This window comes from Lolium rigidum, chromosome 2 (assembly GCF_022539505.1).
Source record: "Lolium rigidum isolate FL_2022 chromosome 2, APGP_CSIRO_Lrig_0.1, whole genome shotgun sequence".
NCBI classification, from domain to species: Eukaryota; Viridiplantae; Streptophyta; class Magnoliopsida; order Poales; family Poaceae; genus Lolium; species Lolium rigidum.
Genome location: NC_061509.1, coordinates 85,699,331 through 85,723,285, shown reverse-complemented (window position 1 = coordinate 85,723,285; position 23,955 = coordinate 85,699,331). Strand labels below are relative to the sequence as shown.

General features: G+C 47.4%; 1 protein-coding gene across 1 annotated transcript; it reads left to right on the top strand.

Moving 5' to 3' along the window:
- The first annotated feature begins 7,341 nt into the window (after positions 1-7,341).
- Positions 7,342-14,244, top strand: LOC124689941. Its single transcript, XM_047223392.1, has 5 exons — positions 7,342-7,699; positions 12,147-12,224; positions 12,375-12,611; positions 12,720-12,907; positions 13,516-14,244. The coding sequence occupies exons 1-5, from the start codon at positions 7,342-7,344 to the stop codon at positions 14,086-14,088; spliced, it is 1,434 nt and encodes a 477-aa protein (XP_047079348.1). The 3' UTR covers positions 14,089-14,244.
- Positions 14,245-23,955: the final 9,711 nt, after the last annotated feature.

Here is a 23,955-nt window from a genome sequence, read left to right as displayed (position 1 = left end):
TGCATGTATAACTCAGTAAGCATGTAAAACTATTATGGTCCGTGTGTATTATTGCTTAAAGATATTTTAACACGATTTACATAAATTATACAGTGGCTTCATATTGCACAATAGGACTTAGTTGCGATTATCATCAGCTTGGAAAAGATAATACTTCTGCACAAAATTTCACATATATACGTGTCTACCTATCCTGTACAAGGGTGATCTTCATTTTCTTTCTGAAGCTATTAGCTATGTTATTATGTGAATTACCATCTTGGGTCCGGAAAAATAGCTTTCAACGTTTTTGTCTCTCTCCAAATATACACGACGAGGTAAACATGTAAAATGGAACACAAAGGAAGAAGAAAAGTAAGCTCAGTTGTGCCTGCTCTCATTTGATCCACGCGGAGCGTGAGCAACTTGTGCACGAACCAAGACAGCTAAATACTCCCCCCGTTTGAATATGTAGAGATATTTAAGCACTTTGTTTGATTCATTTATTTTAGTTTTTATCTCATTGATTCAGGAGTGAAAGCACATATGGATAATAAGTCAAAATTCTCTTTTGAGCTATATTGGTTGCGACAAGAGGTTTTTATTTATTTAATAGTAAATGAGTGGAATTCGGTTTTGATAGGGCTGAATCCCATGAAGACTTGGTTGAATAAGCTAAGACACATAAGAAGATTTCTCAAGGGATAGGCAAAGAATCAAAATGAAAAGTATAAAAAGGGAAAAAGAAAGATTATTAAATATTATTGATCAATTGGATTTAAAGCGGAATCAGATCCTTTGAGTTTGAATGAAAGAGAAGAGCTTTAAAAAGCAAATAAAAGATTAAATAAATTAAGAAGGGAAGAGGGGTCTAAATGAGCTCAAAGAGCGAATGTTAAACACATTCAGGAGGGGGGCAATAAACAAGATACTTTCATTTAATAGCAAATGGTAAACATCGCAAAAAGAAAAAATTTCAATTAAAACAAGAAGATGGAACTATTGTTGGGAAAGATAATTTGAAGGTCTATATTACTAAATTCTATAAGAAATTATTTTGGGCACCGGCATCAAGTAGTATTTCTTTAGTGGAGGATGCAATACATGATATACCGTAAATTTCATATGCTGAAAATGAGATTCTGACAACTCTTTTACTGAAGAGGAGGTGTTTGAGGCAATATCACAGATGGAACTCAATAAAGCTCCTGGTTCGGATGGTTTCCCGATAGAGTTTTATCAAAAAAATTGGGAAGTAATAAAAGATGATTTGATGGTGCTGTTCTCTCAGTTTAGTAAAGGGGATTTCCCCCTTTAAAAACTAAATTTTGGTGTAATTACATTACTTCTCAAGAAAGAGGATGCAGTACAGATACAACAATATAGACCTATTTGCCTCCTAAATGTACGTTTTAAATTTTTTACGAAGGCTGGTACAAATCACATCTCGGGGATTGCTCCAAGAGTGATAAAACCAACCCAATCAGCCTTTATGCCGGGTAGGAATATTTTGGAAGGAGTGGTCATCCTACATACAACAATTCACGAGTTACACACCAAAAAGATGGATGGGGTGATGTTTAAAATAGATTTCAAAAAGGCTTATGATAAAGTGAGATGACCTTTTTTGCAACAGACCTTGAGGATGAAGGGTTTTGCTCCTGAATGGGGCCAATTAGTTCAACAGTTCGTTCAAGGAGGAAGTGTAGGTGTTAAGGTTAATGATGACATTGGTCATTATTTTTAGACAAAGAAAGGATTGCGGCAGGGGGACCCTTTGTCTCCAATGCTTTTTAATATTGTAGTAGACATGTTGGATATCTTAATTGAAAGAGCAAAAGAGGATAACTAAGTAGGAGGGCTGGTTCCCCATCTCGTTGAGGGTGGTCTCTCCATATTATAGTATTCTAATGATACAATTTTTTTTGGAGCATGATCTCCAGAAAGCGGTTAATATGAAATTAATACTGTGTCTGTTTGAGGAGCTATCAGGACTTAAGATTAATTTTCATAAAAGTGAGATTTTTTGTTTTGGAAAGGCCGAGGAGGAGGATCAATACAAGTAGATCTTTGGATGTGATGCTGGCTCATTCCCCTTCAGATACTTGGGCATTCTCATTCATTACAGAAAACTAGGAAATTTTGATTGGTATCCGGTAGAGACCCAATTTGAAAGCAAATTGGGATGCTGGAAAGAGAAATTACTATCCTATGGTGATATGTTAGTCCTTATCAATTCAGTGTTATCTAGTTTACCTATGTTTATGTTGTCCTTCCTACAAATACCCGTTGGGGGTAAGGAAACGTTTGGACTTCTATAGATCTAGGTTCTTTTGGCAGTCTGATGAGAATAAAAGAAAATATCAACTTACAAAATGGAATATTGTGTGTCGACCTAAGGATCAAGGGGGTCTAGGTATTGAGGTTCTTGAGATTAAAAAGAAATGTCTTCTGAGTAAATGACTTTTTAAACTTCTTAATGAAGAAGGGGTGTGGCAAGAGTTACTACATAATAAATACTTAAGACATAAGACTGTATCTGATGTGCAGGCTAAGCCTACTGATTCTCCCTTTTTGGAAGGGGTTGATGCAGGTTAAGGGGGAGTTTTTTTCTAGAGGTTTTTTGAAAGTGGGAAATGGAATGAATACCCGCTTCTGGGAAGATACGTGGTTAAGACAAACTCGTTTAGCACACCAGTATTCATCATTATATAATATTGTACATCACAAGAATGTAACAGTTGCCCATTTGTTAGCTCAAACCCCACTCAATATTACTTTTCGTAGAGTGTTGAGTGGTAATAAGTGGTCCTCCTGGGTAAACTTATATCGCAAATTGATGAGGGTAAACTTGAGTGAAGATAATGATCGCTTTGTTTGGGATTTGACATCCACATGTCTCTTTACGGTTAAGTCTATGTATGAAGATCTTATGAATGACCATACTCCTTTTTTGTGAAAGTATCTCTGGATGGTTAAGGTTCCTCTTAAGATAAAGATTTTCATGTGGTTCTTGAGTAACAAGGTTTTATTAATTAAAGATAATTTAGCCAAACGACACTGGAATGGGTGTACGGAATGTGTTTTCTGCGGGGATCAGGAGACTATGCAACATCTCTTTGTGGAGTGTCCTTTAGCTAAGCTTCTTTGGCGTACACTTAATTTCACTTATGATCTTTCACCTCCATCAAATATTACTAATATGTTTGGCAATTGGTTGAATGAAGTAGATAGACAATCTAAGGCTTTTATTCGAATTGGGGTTTCCACTTTATGTTGGTCTATATGAAGGGTCGGAAATGATATTATCTTTAACAGGAAAAATTCTTGTCACTTTTTGCAGGTTATTCATATGGTGGCATATTGGGTTCAGCTTTGGTCTCTCCTTTCGTCAGAGGGACATCGGGATGCTATGGCTACTGGGTGTACACGGCTCCCGATGGTCGCTCAGGATATCTTGTGCCAGACTGGTTGGCGGTATACTAGGAGCTTTGTTGGTGTGTACTCTTTTTTATGTCATGTTTCTTTCGATGGTTGATTTTTGTATCAATCCTTGGCGATGCTTGAGATGTAAACAATACCTTTCTTAAACTTATTATTAATAAAAGGCCATGTGCATCATCACGATGCAGAAACCGGGGCATATCCCATTTCAAAAAAATATGTAGGTTTCAAAATATCTAAAACATTGTTACAGAGAGAGTAAAAAATAAAAAGATCGAATCAAGAGAAACTCTGCTACTAGATGGATAAGTTAGCCAACAATATCTTCTGTAGACACAAACAAACAAACATGGATGATTGATGAGCCATCAACCCTGCAGGCTGCGGTGCTCGGATATACAGCGATCTTTCTGTAGACAGCTGAACGCTTCTTGCTATGAATCCAGCGGCACGTGTGTTTCCGCTCGGACCTGCCTGCGTGTGCATGGTCCAAAGCACACTACAAATCTCAGGCAAAATCACTCATCCCACCTTCAGGGCTAGTTCGGTAGACAGGGATTATGGTGTAATTAAGAGTATTATTGGTAGTGTTTTGGGTGAAGACACGTGTGTCACTCCGGGTTTGCAACTCAGAGCCAGGTTTCTATCGGGACGGACGAGAAATCGTAACCAACATCTGCAGATCTTGTGTCCGTGTACAGACGCGCGCCCAGGATCCGATATGCCACCACTGTTAGCAGCGCGTACGTCCATGCAGCAGCTACGCTATTTCCGATCGCCACGGCAAGGTCGCGAGAGAGAAAAGAAACGCGAGGGGTAGCTAGCGTCGCGATTCACACGTGTCTTCACAGGTTTCTCGGGGATAATTGAGACTGGCCCCTTTCAACCCCCTAGAAACCCGGCCTGCCGAACAATTTAGCTGGTGTTTTGCGTGGATTTCGTGCTAGGCCAGAAAACTGAAACACTCCGATTCCCTTAAAAACCTCTAAGCCGAACGAGGCCTCAGGTGCTTCAGTGCTTCACGTGGACCATCACCTACAAAGTTTGGTAATTCACACGAACAGCGACTACAACATGGGGCACCGATGAAAAACTGCAAAATGAAGAGGTGATCAACCTAACTCCTTTTCTTTATTATAACCTAATTCTGCTGACAGGCGTTGGAGCCAAAGAAAGAGAAAAACAGATTGCAGCCAACACTATCAACGTGTTGGATGTTAGTCGCAGACCTGGGTTCAGATTTTAGTTTTCATCGCCATATGCCAGCACAGTCGTCTCGTTGACGGATCAGATAGTACATAGGCTTGTAGGAGAGCCAACAAAATACTTCTGAGCTTGAAATAAGGCAAAAAAAATCACCTTTTCATTTATTAAGAAAAAGGTTTCTAGCATGTTGCAAAATTCATGTCAGGGCAAGAGCCACAACTAAAAAATATATATAGAGTTCACTCTCGCGACATTACATTACACAACGCTTTGGCCCCGGCAAGAGCAAACATCATTGTTTCCTTTGTAAATTTTGCCACCACCATCTCGATATGGTTGATGAATAATTCTAGCATTGTCGTCTCGTTGATGGAACAGATCATGGCTCGTACTAGAGCCAACAAAATAGCTCAGAGCTTTTTTCTCAAATAGGGAAAAAAAGACAATTCCATTGATCAAAAAAAGATTTCTAGCGTGTTACAAAGCCCATGTCAGCGCAGGAGCCACAACTGAAAAAACATACCAAAAAAATTAACAGAAGCAATGAAACATGTATAGGGACAAATCTTAGCCGGAAGCCCCCAAGGAACAACCAAACATGCAGGGCCTGGCGTCGCTGCTCTCCACCAACGCTGCTGTCGCCTGGATCGACGGCCTTGTCGAGGGTGTCTCCATCTCCTCCGTGCAACACTCCATCTCCCAGGCCTGCAATGTACTCAAAGGCGACGTCACCGTCGTCAAGCACCACCCCGAGCAGTTCCTGGTCACCTTCACCCACCTGCACCATGCCGCCGCCGCCATTGGCCGGGGCAGCCTCCCGGTTGGCCGGTACAACCTCCAACTCAGGCAATGGAGGCTCGAGGCACATGCTGACCACGTTGACATGAACTTTCATGTCAGAGTGGGGCTGGAAAATGTCCCTCTGCACGCTTGGAACGAGCACATTGTGTCGCGCATCATCGGCCGTGCCTCTTCCTTGGACTACATCGAGCCGCGCTCTCTCAGGAAGGAGGACACCGAGCTGCTGTGGGTGTGGGTGTGGGCGGAGAATCCCAGTTGCATCCCCAAGATCAAGCGTGTCACCATGCCGGCCCGCAATGCTGTGGTCTCGGGTGGCCGCAGCCGAGGGCGCCGCGGGCTGCGGTATCGTGTGCTCATCCACCTGGCGCAAGTGGAAGATTTCTCCTCCGTCGACGAAAATGGTAATCCTCCGCCTCCGTATGCGCTGCCCTTCAAGCTTGGTGTGGTCGATGGCGCCGAGCAGCAGCCCAGGAGAAATGGCTCTCCGCGGCGCAATGACGACCGCCGTGGCAGGCGCGACGATGATGACCGCGATGAGCGGGGTGGTAGGGACAGGTCCCGCGGTTGGCGCGAGTCGCTACGCCGGAGCCTGTCGCGGAACACGCGGCGTGCGCCGCGCGATGACAGCCGTGGTGGCCATCCTGACCATGGCCGTTACGACAGCCGCGACGGCGGCACGCGGCGCACTGACTCGGTCGTTGGGCTGCAAGCGCCTCTGCTGCATGCTGCAGCGATGGCCCTTGCCGGTGCTGTGGCTGAGGGCTCCAAAGCTGGCTCGTCGATGGCTGCCTGCGAGGCAGCGCTGCTGGCCCTCGACGCTCGTCGCGCTGAGCCCACGGCTGCCGGCTCCTTCACCGCGTCCTCTCCTCGCATGGGGGGAGCTGCTCGGGGGCGCAGCCCGGCGCGCACCGAGGCTCCTCACTCGGCTCGCCAGCTTTCAAGGAGCGCCAGGACACCGCCGACCTCTCCAGACTCTGTCCTTCCATCATCGGCAGCCACCAAGTTGATGCCACCCACTGGCCATCAGGAGATGAGCGCGGCCGCCCGTCTCATCTGCTCCCCGGTGATCCTGCATCGCCCCCTGACCACTGCCTCTTCACCATCCCAGCCGCCGGGTTTTGCAGGTTCGCCACAGTCGTCGCTCTCTCGCCCGCCTGGCTTCAGCACTTCACCCGCCCAGGCCTCACATGCCACTGTTTCTCCTGCCTCTGTTGGTCAACCTGCAGGTGCAATCCCAGACAAGTTGGTGCCGCTCTTCTCTGCAGCAAAGGAAAGCATCTTGGGCTCCCCTCCGATGTCCTCGCCGCCTACCCGTCCGGCTCGCCGCCGCAAGACGCTGGCGGGCATGGCCATATCCAAGGCCAGAACCTGCACCTTCTCCCTTAGGCGGAACAACTCCCGTGTCAAGGCCCGCCGTCATGCCGCGCCGGTGGCGCAAAAGGCCGAGGCACTGCTGTGCAAGACCATGGGCATCGTCAAGGACGGCGAGCTCGTCACCGCGCAGGTCCTGGAGGACTTTGCCAGCCGTTTCCGTGGACAGATCCCTGATCAGGCGCTGGCGGCTTTTCGCGCCTTGTTCAAGCTGGACGACGAGTCGGTCCTTGCGGCTGACCGCGCGCTGCTGGCCCAAGGCGGTGAAGCTGCCCTGGACATGGAGGAGACTGGTGCTACTGCCAGCGCCTGATGTTGATCTTTTCATCCCCGAGCCTGCCCAGTCTCCATGTTAAGCACTTCTAGTATCTGGCCGTTCTGTGCTGTTATTTGCTAGGTCAAGTACCATGTGTTATGTCCTGTTATGAACCTGTGGTGTGCCCGAGACTGCTGGGTATTGTATCAGACTAATCTTGTGTGTTATGTCAAGAACCTGATGGCTATCACTCCGTTTCGTTTCCCTGGGTCACGCTGGTTCCCATGTTAGATCAGATTATCAATTTCCTGTGTTGCAATGTGAGGGGACTCAATGACTACAACGGGTGCATTACTGTAAATGAGATTGTCGCGGCTACCACATGTCAAATTGTTTGCTTGCAGGAGACTAAGCTCGAAAGCATTTCTCCAGCTGATGCTTGCTTCTTGGGTGCCAACCGGCTCCACGGTTTCGCCGAACGCCCGGCTATTGGCACTCGAGGTGGGATCCTCCTACTCTGGGATGACTCCAAGGTGCAGGTCACTGATATAGTGACCACTGAATTCTGCCTCTCCGCATCCGTCCACATTTTCAACTCCGACCGCAACTTCAAGATTACCACTGTGTATGGCCCCACGGCTAGTAATAGGAAAGATGACTTCTTCGCCGAGTTAATCACCCAAAAGCCTACCCCTGGGGTGCGATGGATTGTGCTTGGAGACTTCAACCAAATCCATCGCGCAAGAGACAAGAACAAAAGAAATGTCAACCGTGGGAGAATAAACCGTTTCCGTTTGGCCTTACAGGCATGTGAGCTTAAAGAGGTGCATCTTCAAAATAGACGTTTCACTTGGAGTAATGAACGCTTAAGTCCAACTCTTTGCAAGCTTGATGCCTTTTTTTGCAATTTCGAATGGGACCTTTGCTTCGACACACATGTTCTTCATGCGCTCTCCTCCGCCTTATCGGACCATTGCCCACTTCTTCTTGCCGATGATAGCGGCCCGCGGAGGCCAAGGACCTTCAAGTTTGAAAACTTTTGGGCTAGGGTGCCCGACTTCATTCATACCGTGCAAGCCGCTTGGGACGAACCCTCCGATCATGTTGAGCCCTACCATATTCTTCACCACAAGCTTCAATCCACGGGAAAGCGCCTTACCGCTTGGAGCCGCGGGCTTTTCTCAAATTCCAAAGTCCTTTTCCATGCCGCCCTTCTCCTCATCCTCCACTTCGACATCGCCCAAGAGTCAAGGACATTAGCCATGGAGGAGCATGAGTTTCGGAGCTGCCTTAAGAGGAGGATCACGAGCTTAGCCTTCATTGAGAGAGCAAGGAAGAAGCAATGTGCCCGTATCACAAACATAAAAGAGGGAGACGCAAACACGAAGTTTTTCCATTTGAGAGTTAATGCCCGGAGACGGAAAAACCACATCCATCGCATCAAACATAACAACCGTTGGGTCACCAATCATGAGCATAAGGAAGCGATCGTCCTCTCACACTTCTCCTCGGTCATGGGAAGGGGAGAAGCTAGGAAATGTGATTTCAATTGGGATGGCATTGTCTTTGAAAATCCTTCCTTGCAACACCTTGGGGAGCCTTTCACCGAGGAGGAAGTGCTCCATGCCATAAAGCAATTGCCGGGTGACAAAGCACCCGGGCCGGATGGGTTTACGGGCATATTCTTCAAAAGGTGTTGGGACGTGGTCAAAACGGATCTTATGCGGGTGATTCACCAATTTGGTAACCTCCATGTGTCAAACTTACATTGGCTCAACTCCGCAAATGTGGTCCTCTTACCAAAAAAGGATGGTGCCGAGGAGATTTCCGACTTTAGACCGATTAGTCTAATCCATTCCATCGCAAAAATTATAACCAAAGTGCTTGCCATTCGCCTTGGACCGTCCATGAATGAGCTCATCTCAAATGCCCAAAGTGCTTTCATCAAAAGAAGAAGTATACATGACAACTTTCTCTATGTCAAAAACATGGCTACAAGATTGCATAAGAACAATAACCCGAGTCTCCTCCTCAAACTTGACATCCGCAAAGCCTTCGACTCCCTAAGGTGGGATTACTTGATTGACCTCCTTCAACGGAGGGGCTTCCCGAGTGCTTTCCGTAATTGGATTACCGCCCTCCTCGTCACTTCTTCTTCCCGGGTCCTTCTCAATGGTGTGGCCGGCCCTCCCATCTCTCATGGCCGCGGGCTCCGGCAAGGGATCCCCTCTCACCTTTGCTCTTCAACCTTGGAATTGACCTGTTGCAACAAGTGCTTGACCTTGCCACCGCCCACGGCCTTCTTCACAAAGTTAGGAGACGGGGACCCATTTTGCGCACTTCCCTCTACGCCGACGATGCGATCATTTTCCTTACGCCCTTAAGAGAAGATATCCGCAACCTTGCATGCATCCTTAAGGCTTTTGGAGAGGTCGCCGGCCTTTGCACTAACTTCCAAAAGAGTTCCGTTGTTCCTATTCATTGTCATGGTGTTGCCTTGGATGATATACTTGAAGACCTTCCGATTCGTAGAGAAAAATTTCCTATCAAATACCTCGGACTTCCACTATCGGTGTGGCAATTGAAGAATGTGGATTTTCAACCTCTAATTGATAAGATGGCCCGGAAAATTCCAACTTGGGATGGCAAATTTATTAACATGGCCGGTCGAACCGCTCTTGTCAAGTCCGTCATTGCCTCCCAAGCGATCTATCACCTAACTCCCCTTGTCATTCGGCCTCCCGTTCTCGACAACATGAAGAAGATTGAGAGAGCCTTTCTTTGGACGGCAACCGACAAAGTCACGGGAGGGCAATGCAAAGTCAATTAGGAGACGGTTTGCCGCCCCAAAGATCTTGGGGGGCTTGGAGTGCTTAATGTTGAGAAATTCGCAAGAGCCCTTACATTGCGGTGGCCTTGGTTAGAATGGACGGACCCGGCCAAGATTTGGGTTGGCTTGGGAAATCCTTGCACGGAGGTGGACATGGACCTTTTCTATGCTTCCACAAATATCGTTGTGGGAAATGGGAAGAAGACGAAGTTTTGGGATGCCCCTTGGCTTAATGGCTTGAAACCTAAAGACCTCGCCCCTCTCATCTATGCGGAGTCTAAGGGAAAGAATTGGACGATCAACAAGGCTACAAAAAATGATGCTTGGATTGGCATGATCCATATTGAAGGAGATCTCACCTTTGCTCACTTGGAGCAGTTTATTGATCTTTGGACTATGCTTAATGGCTACAACTTTGACGAGGATGTGGAGGATTCCATTTCTTGGACGCTCACGGAAGATGGCCACTACACGGCGGCATCGGCTTACAAAGCACAATTCTTTGGCACCATTGCCTCAGATTTTAAGAGGACCGTTTGGAAGATTTGGGCACCTCCAAAAGTTAAGTTCTTTGCTTGGCTTGCCCTTCAAAATAGGCTTTGGACGGAGGATCGTTTGCAAAAAAGATGTTGGCCTAATTGCGGCAATTGCCCTCTATGCATGAGGAGTGCGGAGTCCATCGATCATCTTCTCGTTCATTGCCGTTTCACCCAAAGGCTTTGGGGTCTAATCAAAGAGTGGCTCGGTTTATATTCTATTGAACTCCACACGTGGCTTGCTATGTCTCTTCATGAGTGGTGGAGCCTCATGACCGGTGCCTCTATGCCAAACCGGAAAGATCTTGGGTCCGTTGTTCTCCTCACCTCTTGGGAGATTTGGAATGAGCGAAACGCTAGAATTTTTAGGCACAAACATGCTCCGCCAACGGTGGTTTTCGGGAACATTAAAAAAGAGCTAAAACTTTGGGTCGCCGCGGGGGCGAAACATGTGAGTATTTTGATGCCGCGAGAGTAGGCGGTTTGTAAAGTCTCGCTGGGTCACCTTGTAAACTTCGTTTTTCTCCTTAATTAATAGAATGAGGCAAAGCTTTTGCCTCCGTTTCAAAAAAAAAAATATGCTAGCTACGGGAAGTCGGGAACCACACTGATATCACCCGTGATAATGCATCAAGAAAGTCAGTGCACATACAGAATCAACAAATCAACTCCAGCGTACCGGCAAGGCGGCAAGCTCCTCTTTTCTGTCATCATTACCAGCAACCCGGGATCGTTTCCTTTCTCCGTCAAATGGGCCGCCCAATACTACGCACCCTTAAAATTGTTCATACTAAAAAATGTTCAAAGTTAAAAAATTGCTCGTATTTGAAAAATGTTCGTATCAAAAAATGTTCAAATTTAAAATATGTTTATGTTCGAAAACTGTTGAAATTTTAAAGAAAAATCAAAATTTTAAAAAATGTTGAATCTCAAAAAATGTTCAAATTTGAAAAATGTTTAAATTATGAAAATTGTTTTAATTTTTTTATTTTCTGAAAAAATATTTTTTTGAAAAGTCGTAAAAATTAAAACTTTCGGATTTAAAAATATTTCTGCTTTTTAAATAACGAAAATATGTAAATAGAAAAGAAAAGGAGAATAAGAAAAACAAAAACGAACTTACCTGATGTGCTGGGCCGCGGCCCATAGAACCGCCGGGTCTGGGGGTGTGCGGCACCCCATCCGCACCGACCCGGTCTTGGGCTAGGCTAAGCGGTGGGTGGCGGCAAATAGGATTCGGGATGGGCCTCGCCAATCCCAGCGGGCTGGACCAGGCCCTTATCCTCCGTTCACTTGAAAAAGAAAAACCTCAACCTAAAAAGGACGGAACCTGAAATCCCTAAATCACTGGGACTCCCGACCATAACCCAGGCTTGTCGATGGCCTCGACGGAGGAGTACTTGGGATGCCCGGAAGACCTAGGCGATCTCCCTCGTCCGCTGGAGGAGGTGGACCAGCCGCCGAGCATGGGCACCGGTGCGTATGCTACGCATCTCTACTCTTTCTGTGAATCTATATTATGAGATGATTTTGCGTAACTCAACCCTGCTTGAGTTGATTATTTATATGCCAGCCACAGTTTGCCACAATTGTTTGGTTCCCAGCAAACATACTTCTGTAACTGCACAGATTCTTGCCCTAGTGAACCTCATGTTCCCTCTAGATTAAAATCCCCCTCTACTACCAAAATGTCTAACCTTCTCCCGCGATGATTCTCCAGCAGGGAACGAAGTTGTCAAGGACTCTAGCACACACAAGGGCAGCCAAGTGATAGACGAGGAGGACGAGACAAACTGCCCAGGTACCCAATTCTCTCTTCAGATCAAGCATATTACTGTATAGTATAACCTGAAAGAATCATCTGCCGGTAGATTTTTTTTTTTTGCGGGAATCATCTGCCCATAAACGATGCTACATTGATCCTTAATTTGCGTTCTTGATAATACAACAGGAAAGCTGTACCCCAAAAGTGACGCGGATGAAATAGAGCGTAAATGGCTACGTAGGTACATCAAACAGCTTGGAGAATACTCGGATATCTACAACGAGATCATGGCCCGGGAAGACGATGATGGCACCCCTTTCCCGCCCCATCCTTTGAAAGTGTTCCCTCGCGCAACAGCTGAATGCATCCTCCGTGACAGCAACTGCTATCATAGAGTTTACAAGACCCATGATACTTCTGCCAGTAAGTAAGTTCCTTTCATTCATTCGTAGTACTAATCTTGATCTTGCGCCATCTGTTTATTTTTCTAACCAATTTATTACTTTTGTTCCCAATGTATTATGTATGCAGCTGCATCAGCTCTTGGATATTGCACACCGAAAGAGATGCTTCAATTCTTTTCGGTGTGCTTATCAAGCTCTGCGGCCTCCTACCCCATTAGTGTGTATGGAATATTTGCCGTTCGTGATGAATTGGACCCACGACGGAATTATATATTCAACTGTCCCAGAGAAGATGCTGTCACAATTGAGAAGCAGGTAATTCACTACGCTTGGTCTATATTTCCCACCACTTGGTTATTCACTACACATGGGAAACTAATGTCGATTATAACTCCAACGGTCCAGGCAGTATGGGGCTAGGCTTAGATCAGCGTGAGGTCCGTAATTCTAATACTTTTGGGAATAATAGATATGATGTGTATCCGTGAGTGTTGAACTGGTTGACAAGATAAATGGAGCAAAAGGGACAAAATGACATTCAAGCCTTGAAGGACATGCATGCTTTATTGAAACAAATGGAAAATAATGCTCGTGACACGGGAGTGGCACTCAATGCTCCGTCCGTCCCACAAAGAGTGCCTTTCAGTTTTCTTGAGTAGTCAAACTTTTTTTATGTTTGACCCTGTTTATACAGAAAAGCACAAACATTTGTACCTCGAAATTAGTATCACTAAATTTACGATGAAAAATAATTTCATCATATACCTAGCTAGTTACATAAGTATTCTTATATTTTTGTATAAAGTCGGTCAAACGTTCACATAGTATGACTTTCCAATAAAGTTGGAAGTGCCTAAAATGTATTCTACTCTGTCTGAAAGTGGATACAGCTTGTTAAGTTCTAACAAGATGTTAAATTGTAGGATTCCTTTGTCTTGCCTCTTTGTAGCCCTTGTCGAGGAATGTATGTACGGGATCGTGCATTACTAGAAGCTAATCTTTGGGTAAAAGAGGGAGGGAAAGGATCAGTTGACAAGCAGCTATTTTCTGCATATGCTGAGATAGATATACGTGCAGAATACAATTACATGCTTCATGTACGGATTCCTAGCGATGATTGCAACTTGGACATAAAATGCATGGCCCTTACACGAAGTGTGGAGACTGTAATACAAGTCTATGCAAAGGTTGGCCATCCTTGTCATGTGAGGTTCACTGCTTTCAGCACTTGCTATGATGATTATGAGATTCTTATTTTTGATGGAAAATTATTTGGGAATGAGAAACTATTCCAGCATGTCGTCACGGTGAAGGAAAATGAAAAATTGGATGTTCTTTTGAAAGTAGAACAATCACTGTTTCAGTGGACCTTTCAGGATGAACATGTTGGAGCTGTTTGTTCTCCTGATGACTCGATCTTCGCGTATGGCCACTTTTTCGTAAGGGTGTTCTTTGCTCCAAAGGACTACCAAAGAAACTCACCTACAACATTCTGACATCCTCAGTTTGCTCAAACTAATGAAAATGAGTGTTGAAATTGTAGTGTTTTACTCTCCTAACTTGTAGAAGATCATTTTCTCATTGTGTAAGACTTACTGTGTTATGAAACATCATCAAGTATGAGTTGTGATCTGTGGTTTAAATATGAGGAAGTACGATGTGTGATCTATGATCTTTTTTTTTTTTTTTTTTTTTTTTTTTTTTAGAGAATGTGATCTATGATCTAAATGTGTTACTCCTACACTTCTGGAAAGAAAGATGTTTGATCGTGCATATTCTATGCTTGCTTCGCACATGATATTTTGATTAGTAATATTTTCCTTTAAACTCAATGCACCATCTGATGTACATTACACTTGGATTCCTTTCAAACTTTCCCTCCATGGAATTTGTAATATTGCAGTTGGCAACTATTGGTGCTTCGAAATTGTGTTGCTTAGAAGGAACTATATGAGCAGAAAGCTTTTTTAACCTTGGTATTGCTCATTCTGGGCCCTAAATATATGTGGGTAAATGATTCATATCAGATTGAGGAAACAAATCGGCTGACTCGCTCCACAGCACGCATTCCTTGTGCTTCTCGCCTCCCCCACCCCTCTCTATCCCTCCATAAATCTTGCTTAGGGGTGCGTTTGGTGATTTCTAGTTGAATTTTGAACTAAATATGTTCAAATAAACTATAAACTGGATATTGGCAGGATCCTGCTTGACACCTTCCTCTTGCTTCACCTGTTCCCGGTCCCTCCTGCCTTAGGCTTTGTTCGGTTGCACTGCGTTAAATCCACTAGAGAATCTATCCCTGGGTATACGGGTGAACCCCGAACCATCACCCCAATCCCCACTACATCTCTCCCCACAATCCCTACCAATCTCTCAAATTTATTTTCATTCGGTTAATCCCTGCAGTTAACAAGTATCACAGACAACGGCGGGCACGAGCACGCCGGGCAGCAATCAGCACATGTGACGGCCGTGGCGATGCATAGCTGCTGTCAGCCCGAGGAATACGCGCTGCGGCCGGCTCCGGGACGTATCGCGCCGCCGCTAGCTCCAGGACACGTCACTGTCGCCGCTGGCTCCAAGGCGCGGCGCTGCTAGCTGCAGGAATCGTCGCGGTCGCCCCCGACTCAGGATGCATCGCCGCTGGCTCCATGGTGCGTCACCGTCGCTGCCGGCTCCAGGGCGCGGCACCTCCAACGGCTGCAGGACTCGTTCCGGCCACCCCCGACCTAGGACGCATCGCCGCCGTAGGGTCCAAGACGTGTCGCCGTCGCCACCTGCTCCACGCGTTTCCGCTGCCGCCGTTGGCTGCAGCCTCCAGGATGCGTCGCCGCCGCCCCTGATCAAGGATGCGTCTCGGGCAGAGCAGACATGTGAGCTAGATGGGGAGATGCCGAAGGTCTTGAGATTCCGTCAGCGTCGAGGAAGGGCGGCGTCAAGTCGAGGAGCTCCTCTCCTGTCAGGATCTCGGCTCTGCCAATCAACGGCCTGGATCGCTCCTTCCAACAATCGACGGCCGGGATAGCTTTACCTTTTTTGAACCAACCTTTTCGCGCCTTAAGCGTGTTTATCATGTAATCAACTCTTAATATGTAATCAGCGTGGTCCTACTCTTCGGTTATAAAAGAGTAGGAGTGGGAGGATGGGAGGCACGCTATGAAAACCTAAGTTATTTTCCTTGCCATGTTTTACCTTTATTTACCTTAGCTGTAGATCTGAGCCGCCGGAGCTCCTCCTTCTTCCTCATCTCCGGCCATGGCCACGTCTTGACCACCGGGTCCTGACAAGGTGGTATCAGAGCGAGTCGACGACAACCACACCCACCCTCCCATCCCTTTCGTCTCCAAGCTACCCACCTACCTACCCCGTCCACCACCACCATGCCATCTGACGCCAGATCGCGATCTACGTCGCGCGACCGCCACGTCCGCGGAGAAGGACGTGCCACCACGACGGAAGAAGACGATCCCGAGGACGAACAGCGCATGGCCCGTCTCCCACGCGAGGTCCGTGCCATCCGTCGCCGCCTGGACAAGCATGAGCAAGCCGCCGCCGACACATCCGCCGCGCTGAACGCGATGCAAGGTGAGATGTCCCGCATGACTCAAATGATGGCTGCTCTGTTTACATCCTTACCGTACGCAAGCGCCGCCGGGATCGCTCCCACCTCCCACCCCAACCTCATCACCTCCCAAAGCCACCTCCTTTCCACTCCACCGCCGCTGTCCCACGCTCACCTATCACCGATCTTGGAAGTCACCACCCCGGCACCAACCCCAGTCACCACCCTGCCGACACCACCCCAATTCGGCGCCTTGACGCCGGAGAACTTGCCCCATCCCACTTACCCACCAAAAGCCACAACCTTTCAACAACAAACGCCACCAGTGTACACTTACACCGCGCCTCTCGTTGCCACATCCACCGTAAACACCACACCTCCTCCGATCCATCACATCCATCAAGTGTCAAACCCAAACACCCACCCACAGATGTACCAACAACCAAACCCTTCTACGATCCCCAACACCAGCCAAAACTCATACTTACCACACCAGTATCACCCTCCTTTCAGCCAAACTCAACACCTACCACCCCCTCCTAGCACACAACAACCATCACCGCCGACCCCTTCCATATACCACACCCAGCAAAACCATCCCACCTACACACAACCACAACTTCCCCAACGATTCCCTCAACAACAACAAACCCAAACCAATTATGAAGTGCACTTGCGTACACCACATGTCGAGTTGCCTATTTTCCTAGGTGAAGCTCCAAGAGCGTGGCTGCTTGAGTGTGAGGATATTCTGGAATTGGTCAATATCCCGACAGAACACAGAGTGAAATGGGGACTGGCTCATATAAGGGGACAAGCAAAAACATGGATAAGCACCTCTGGTCTGAATTTGCACACACTCTCATGGGCACAGCTCAGTCAAGTGCTCATCGACCGATTTCCTGATGCAGTCTCAAATGATCCTATGGATCAATCGCAATTGCTCAAGCGGTGACAACAGTCAATGCTTATATTGATTCATATGAAACATGGATGACTCAAATGAAGAGGGAAAGGAATTATTTACCCCAGGACTTCTTTGTTGACCGTTTCATCAGTGGATTGAAGGAAGCTATCAAGCACCAGGTGCAATGTCAAAAACCTGACTCTTTGCTCTCTGCTTATTGGTATGCCAGGCAATATGAAAAAGCTTCTAACTCTGCTGTCAGACGTCCTGGTCAATTCATTGCTCCAGCCCGAGCACCCCCTCAACAAAACAGACCTATTCTACCCAGAGATAACAGAAACAGGGCAGCAAATGAAAGAGTTAGGGAACCTCGCAAATGTTGGTACTGTCCAGAAAATTGGGTCTTTGGACATAAGTGTCAACCCATGATAAGGGCATTGCAAGTAATTGAAATGCAAGGACATGAACCAGATATTGAGATACCAGAAGCAGAAGAACAAGAAGCCCAACCTGCAGATTTGCTCCCAGCACCCCCAATAGAGGCAGACCTTGATGCTCAGGGAAATCAAGAACAACTGATGAATATATCTATTGCAGCTTACACTGGATGTCCAGGTGACTCCACAATCTCACTCTTGCTCAGAATCAAGCAAGCCACAGCAATTGCTCTAGCCGACACTGGCAGTACTGATACATTCATGGACTTGAAATTCGCTCAAACTCACAACATTCCTATGACTGCAACCAAGCAAAGAACAGTCAAGGTGGCTGGTGGGGGTATTCTAGCATCTACAGCCACAGCTTATAACTGCCAATTCAGTATACAAGGTCATAAATTCACTACAGATTTCAAAATCTTGGAGTTACAGGGGTCAGATATTATTCTGGGAGTGAACTGGTTCAAGCAACACAACCCAGTCACCTTTGACTTCATCAAGAGGCAACTGATGATTGGCATAGAAGGCAAGATCCTCACATTCAAGGATCATCTTTTCCCCACAGATAAGCTTCTGATCTCTTCTGAGAAATGCAACAAATTGATTGCCAAAGGGGCTTCAGGTTACTGGCTATGCAGTGTGCAAACTGAGACTGACAAAACTGAAGAAACACAGTCACCAGTATCTGAACCAGTCAGTGCCCTTCTACATCAATTCCAGGACATTTTCCAACCTCCTGTAGGACTGCCTCCTCCTAGAGACTGTGACCATCAAATTCCTTTGATATCTGATGCCAAACCACCCAATATCAGACCATACAGGATGTCTCACAGTCAGAAAAATGCTGTGGAACAAGTCATCAAGGAAATGCTGAAAAATAAGGAGATTAGGATAAGCAAAAGCCCTTTCTCATCTCCTGTGATATTGGTTAGGAAAAAGGATAAATCTTGGAGATTATGTGTGGACTTCAGAGCTCTCAATGCACTGACTATCAAGAACAAATTCCCCATCCCTGTCATAGAGGATTTACTGGATGAATTACAGGGAGCAACAATATTCTCCAAATTTGACCTGAAATCTGGATACCATCAGATAAAAATGCATGAGGCAGACATCCACAAGACTGGATTCTCCACACACCTAGGACACTATGAATACCTGGTGATGCCCTTTGGCTTGTGCAATGCCCCTGCTACCTTCCAGGAACTGATGAATACCATATTTTCCAAATACCTGAGACAATTTGTCCTAGTATTCTTTGATGATATCCTCATATACAGTAAATCCCATGAAGAGCACATGAAGCATTTGGAGATTGTCCTAAACATTTTCAGAATGCATGAGCTCAAGGCAAAACTATCCAAATGCCACTTTGAGCAACCACAGATAGAATACCTGGGACACATTATCTCTGGAAAAGGGGTTGCCACTGACCCATCCAAAATACAGGACATTATCAATTGGCCAGTACCCCAATGCATCAAACAGTTGAGGGGATTTCTTGGACTCACTGGATACTACAGAAGATTCATCCCTGGATATGCTTACATCTGCCAACCATTGCATGCTGTTTTGAAGAAAAATGCTTACCGATGGATCGATGAGAGCAGAACAAGGCATTCCAACAACTGAAACAAGTCATGTCACAGCCACCTCTTCTAGCCCTACCTGACTTCAAGCTTCCTTTCACATTAGAAACTGATGCTTGCCACTCTGGTATAGGAGCAGTACTAATGCAACAAGCAAGACCCTTGGCATATTTCAGCAAAAGCTTGGGCCCCAAGAATGCAGACAAATCTGTTTATGAAAAAGAAGCAATGGCTATACTGGAAGCTCTAAAGAAATGGAGACATTACTTCCTGGGGAATAAACTGATTATAAAAACTGATCAAAGCAGCCTCAAATACCTAGCAAGCCAGAAACTCCTGGAGGGAATTCAACACAAATTAATGTTGAAACTATTGGAATTTGACTTCTCCATCCAATACAAGAAAGGTTGTGAAAGCAGAAAGGCGAGATGCCTGTCCGAGAAATATCAACCAGACTGATCCGAGTACCACCGGAAGCGGATCAAGCAACTCAATTGCAAAGCAATCACTCTAGCAACACCAAATTGGGCAACGAGATATAACTACTTCCTATGAAGGAGACAATGGACTGCTCCAAACTACTCCAGGAGGTTGCCATCAACCCTACCAGTCATGCACATTACTCAGTACAACATGGGATTCTCAGGTACAAGGGGAGAATTGTTATTGGTTCCTCCACTGATCTAAGGAAGAAACTATTTGATACTTTCCATTCTTCAGCCATTGGAGGTCACTCAGGCAACAGAGTCACTTATCAGAAACTCAAACATCTATTTTTCTGGCCCAAGATGAAACAATACTTGGAGGAATTAATAGCTGCTTGTCCTGTGTGCCAAATCTCAAAGACTGAAAGAGTGCATTACCCTGGTCTTTTAGACCCCCTTCCAATTCCAGAAACAAAATGGGCCGCCATCAGCATGGACTTTGTAGAGGGATTACCCAAGTCACATGGGAAAGATGTCATCTTGGTGGTAGTAGACAGGCTAACCAAGTATGCCCACTTCCTTCCTCTAGCTCATCCATACACCGTGCAAAAGGTTGCCCATATATTTATGGACAATATACTGAAACTCCATGGCCCTCCTACTGTTATCATCACCGAGACGTGGACGTAATATTTCTCAACAAGCTGTGGACTGAAATATTCTCAGCAATGAAGATTTCTTTGCACTTCTCCACCGCCTACCACCTGGAATCGATGGCCAAACTGAACGAGTCAACCAGTGTATGGAGCAGTACTTGAGATGCATGGCATTTCAGGAACCAAAGAAGTGGAGTGAATGGCTACCAGCTGCAGAGTTCTGGTACAACACCAGTTTCCATACTGCCATCAAAATGTCACCCTTTGAAGCACTGTATGAATATTCCCCCCCATTGCTGACAGAGTTACCAACCCTGACAAACCTTTCCTCTGAAGCCCAACAAACCCTGCTGGAGAAAGAACACATGATCACCATCTTGCAACAGAATCTGGCCAAGGCTCAGCGCACCATGAAGAAGTATGCTGATCAAAACAGAACTCCTAGAAGCTTTGATTTGGGTGACATGGTCTACTTGAAAATGCAGCCACACAGAGAACATGCCTTGGGCAGGGGAAATCCTCTGAAACTTGCTTCCAAGTGGTATGGGCCATTCAAGATTATTCAGACAGTGGGTCAACGCGCTTACAAGCTGCAATTGCCCGCGGGTACCCTGCTCCATGACGTCTTCCACGTCAGCAATCTCAAGAAACACATCGGCGATACCGCAGTACCCAATCCAAGGCTGCCAATGCTCACACCATCAGGTAAGCTTAAGCAATTCCTCCGACTATCCTCGCGGCGTCGCCAGGTACCAAGAAGCAATGGAGAGTACGACGTCGCCATTCCACAATGGTTGATCCAATGGGAAGGCATGAAGGAGGACGAGGCGACATGGGAGGATGCGGAATTCATGCAAGCAAATTTTCCGACATTCAAGCCCTGAAGTCTTGTCTCCAGGAGGGAGCAGTGTCAGGATCTCGGCTCTGCCAATCAACGGCCTGGATCGCTCCTTCCAACAATCGACGGCCAGGATAGCTTTACCTTTTTTGAACCAACCTTTTCGCGCCTTAAGCGTGTTTATCATGTAATCAACTCTTAATATGTAATCAGCGTGGTCCTACTCTTCGGTTATAAAAGAGTAGGAGTGGGAGGATGGGAGGCACGCTATGAAAACCTAAGTTATTTTCCTTGCCATGTTTTACCTTTATTTACCTTAGCTGTAGATCTGAGCCGCCGGAGCTCCTCCTTCTTCCTCATCTCCGGCCATGGCCACGTCTTGACCACCGGGTCCTGACATCTCCTCCGCCGTCCACCGTCGAGTCGCGGCCGCCGTCCCCTCCGGTCGAGTCGCCGCGTTGTGGAGAGAGCGAGAGGAAATGTTCGATTCGTTCGCGTCGCTCGGGATGCGATCCACGGGTCTGCCCTAGTGTTTCTGAAAACCGGCGCGGTTTAACCGAACGTGTCCTAAGCGCGGGCCGGTATTTAATCCCTGGGAGTCCAACACCGATGTACCCACGCGGATTTCGGCCCATTACCGGCCGGGTTGGGAGCAACCGAACAATGCCTTAGGATGTCCATCATCTTACCTAGATTTGGGGATGTAGCGTTGCGCCATAACATGCGACAGAAATCAATTTTCACCACCAAGCTCCGAGAGACGCTAGGACTGCAAACGGCTTTCCGGTGGGCTAGGACTGTTTTTTTTTCGAGAATACACCCTGAAAGGTGTACTAATCATATAGAAGAAAGGGCAAGAAAGCCCGAACCACCAGCGCTACTGCCAACAGGGGGTGGCAGCTCCCCTACAAGAACGAAAGCCTAATCTCCGTCCCGCCACGAAAAAGGAAAAGGCTCGGGAAATCCGAAGGACTCCGAGCAGAAAAGTCTAGCTACACGCCACCTCTGAAACTCCTCCCTAATCCTATGCCGAATGGTCTCCACCGCCGGGGTGGTGCCATTGAACACCACATCATTCCTATGCCTCCAGATACACCAGAAAACAAGGATGACCGCCGTCCACAAGTCCTCGCGCACCGCACCGGGGCAATGAAGCGAGGTCCACCGAGTGCACTATCCGAGAGCCCGCACCGAGCATCCACTCCAACCTCGTTCCACCGCGTCAACGCCCACGCCCGGACCTCACGGGCGACCACGCAACCAAGCAGGAGGTGTTGGAGCCGTCTCCCGCTCCCGGTCGCGAGAGGGCGAGCCGCCGGCCGCGGCGGAGCCACGCCTCGGAGCCTATCCGCCGTCCAACATCTGTTACGGGACACCATCCAAGCAAAGAACTTGCAGCTGTATGGCGCCCTCGAGCGCCAAATCTCCGAAGCAACCGGCGCCACCGTAGTACCCGCAAAGAAGGCCGCGTAAGCGACCTCGCGGAGAAAATCCGGTCCGCCGACCACCGCCACACGAAGGAGTCCTCTCGCTCCGGGTCCAGGGTGACACCAGCGAGGATGCCCCATAGGTGGAAGAACTCCGCCACCGCTGCAGGACTCAGGTCCGGCCCACAATCGCGCAACCACTCCCCGGCGAGGCCATCCTTGACCGAGCGAGCCTTGGCCTTCCGGGTAGGAACCAAAGCCGCCAAATTGGGTGCGTGGTCTGCCACCCTAGCGCCCTGCAGCCAGCGATCCTTCCAGAATAAAGCTCTTGCCCCGTTGCCAACCACCACCGCCGTGGCGGAATCGAAGAGGGCTCGGGCCAGGGGAGGAACCTTGAGATCAAACTCCGCCCAAGCCTTGGTCGCGTCCACTCTCTGTAGCCACACCCACCGGCAACGTAGCGCCAGGTTGAGGAACTGAAGGTTGGGAAGGCCCAGACCCCCACAGGATTTAGGAGAGGTCACCTTGTCCCGGGCCACCGAGCGCGTGGCCGCCACTCACGTCCGCCCTAGCCTTCCACATGAAGCCCCGGCAAATCTTCCCGAGAGCCTCGCATCGTCTTGGGGGGATGTCCAGCGACATCATCGCGTGAACCGGAATGGCGGCGAGGGTGGTTCGCACCGAATCGTCCGCCCCCCACGGTTGAGCAACCGGGCACTCCACAGGGGCAGCCGGCTTGCTGCCCTTTCCACCACGGGTTGCAGCTGAGCCGCGGTAACCTTGCGCAGCCCAAGGGGTAGGCCCAGATACTTGCAGGGCTAGGACTGTTGGCGGAGAGCCAAATTCAGCGAATACAGTGATAAAATAAACTGTCAATGATATGTGGATTTCTGATGTTGCAAATGTTTTTTTGACATGTTGCAAACTCCTGCATGTTTTGCTGCAATGACTTTGGGTGTTGACTGCAAATGTTCTCCGCCATGATATCCGGAGTGTTTCATTCATCCATCAAGTTGGAGGCATTGCACCCCTTGTGTCCTCGCATGACTCCACACTCTCCTAGGATGGCAAACAATCCCCGTATAATTGGTCCACCCTGTCAAGCTTGCTAGTGGATAACGCAGTGTTATCTACTTCCAGCAATGCCTGTCATGCCTCAACAATTGCATGATCACAAGCTGGTCCGTGCTTCCGCAGCCTTCCATCTATCGGCATCCCCGGTGGTCCTTAATCTGTAGCTTGTGGGCATTGCTGGGAGCTTCATGGTGTCGAGGCAAGACAGGCTGCGGTTTCTCATCGCCCATGGGTTCATGATATCCATGTGGCTTCAACTACACATCCTACACTGCCGAAAATTGCCAAAATGAAGAACTGATCAACATAATTTGCTAATAGGTGTTGGAGCCAAAGAAAGGTCCATGAACAGAGTTCACCACGCATTCAACACTATGGACATGTCGCATGTCACAAAAGAACGCAGTCGCAGCAATAAGCCAATAGTCTCGGAACAACACTACTTTTT

Bases quoted from the DNA above. Each gene is read 5' to 3' on its own strand.
- LOC124689941 (XM_047223392.1), top strand. From the start codon at position 7,342: ATGTTAGATCAGATTATCAATTTCCTGTGTTGCAATGTGAGGGGACTC. The intron at 7,700-12,146 runs GTAATAGGAAAG...ATTCTCCAGCAG, and splicing joins TGTGTATGGCCCCACGGCTA to GGAACGAAGTTGTCAAGGAC. The intron at 12,612-12,719 runs GTAAGTAAGTTC...TTATGTATGCAG, and splicing joins GACCCATGATACTTCTGCCA to CTGCATCAGCTCTTGGATAT.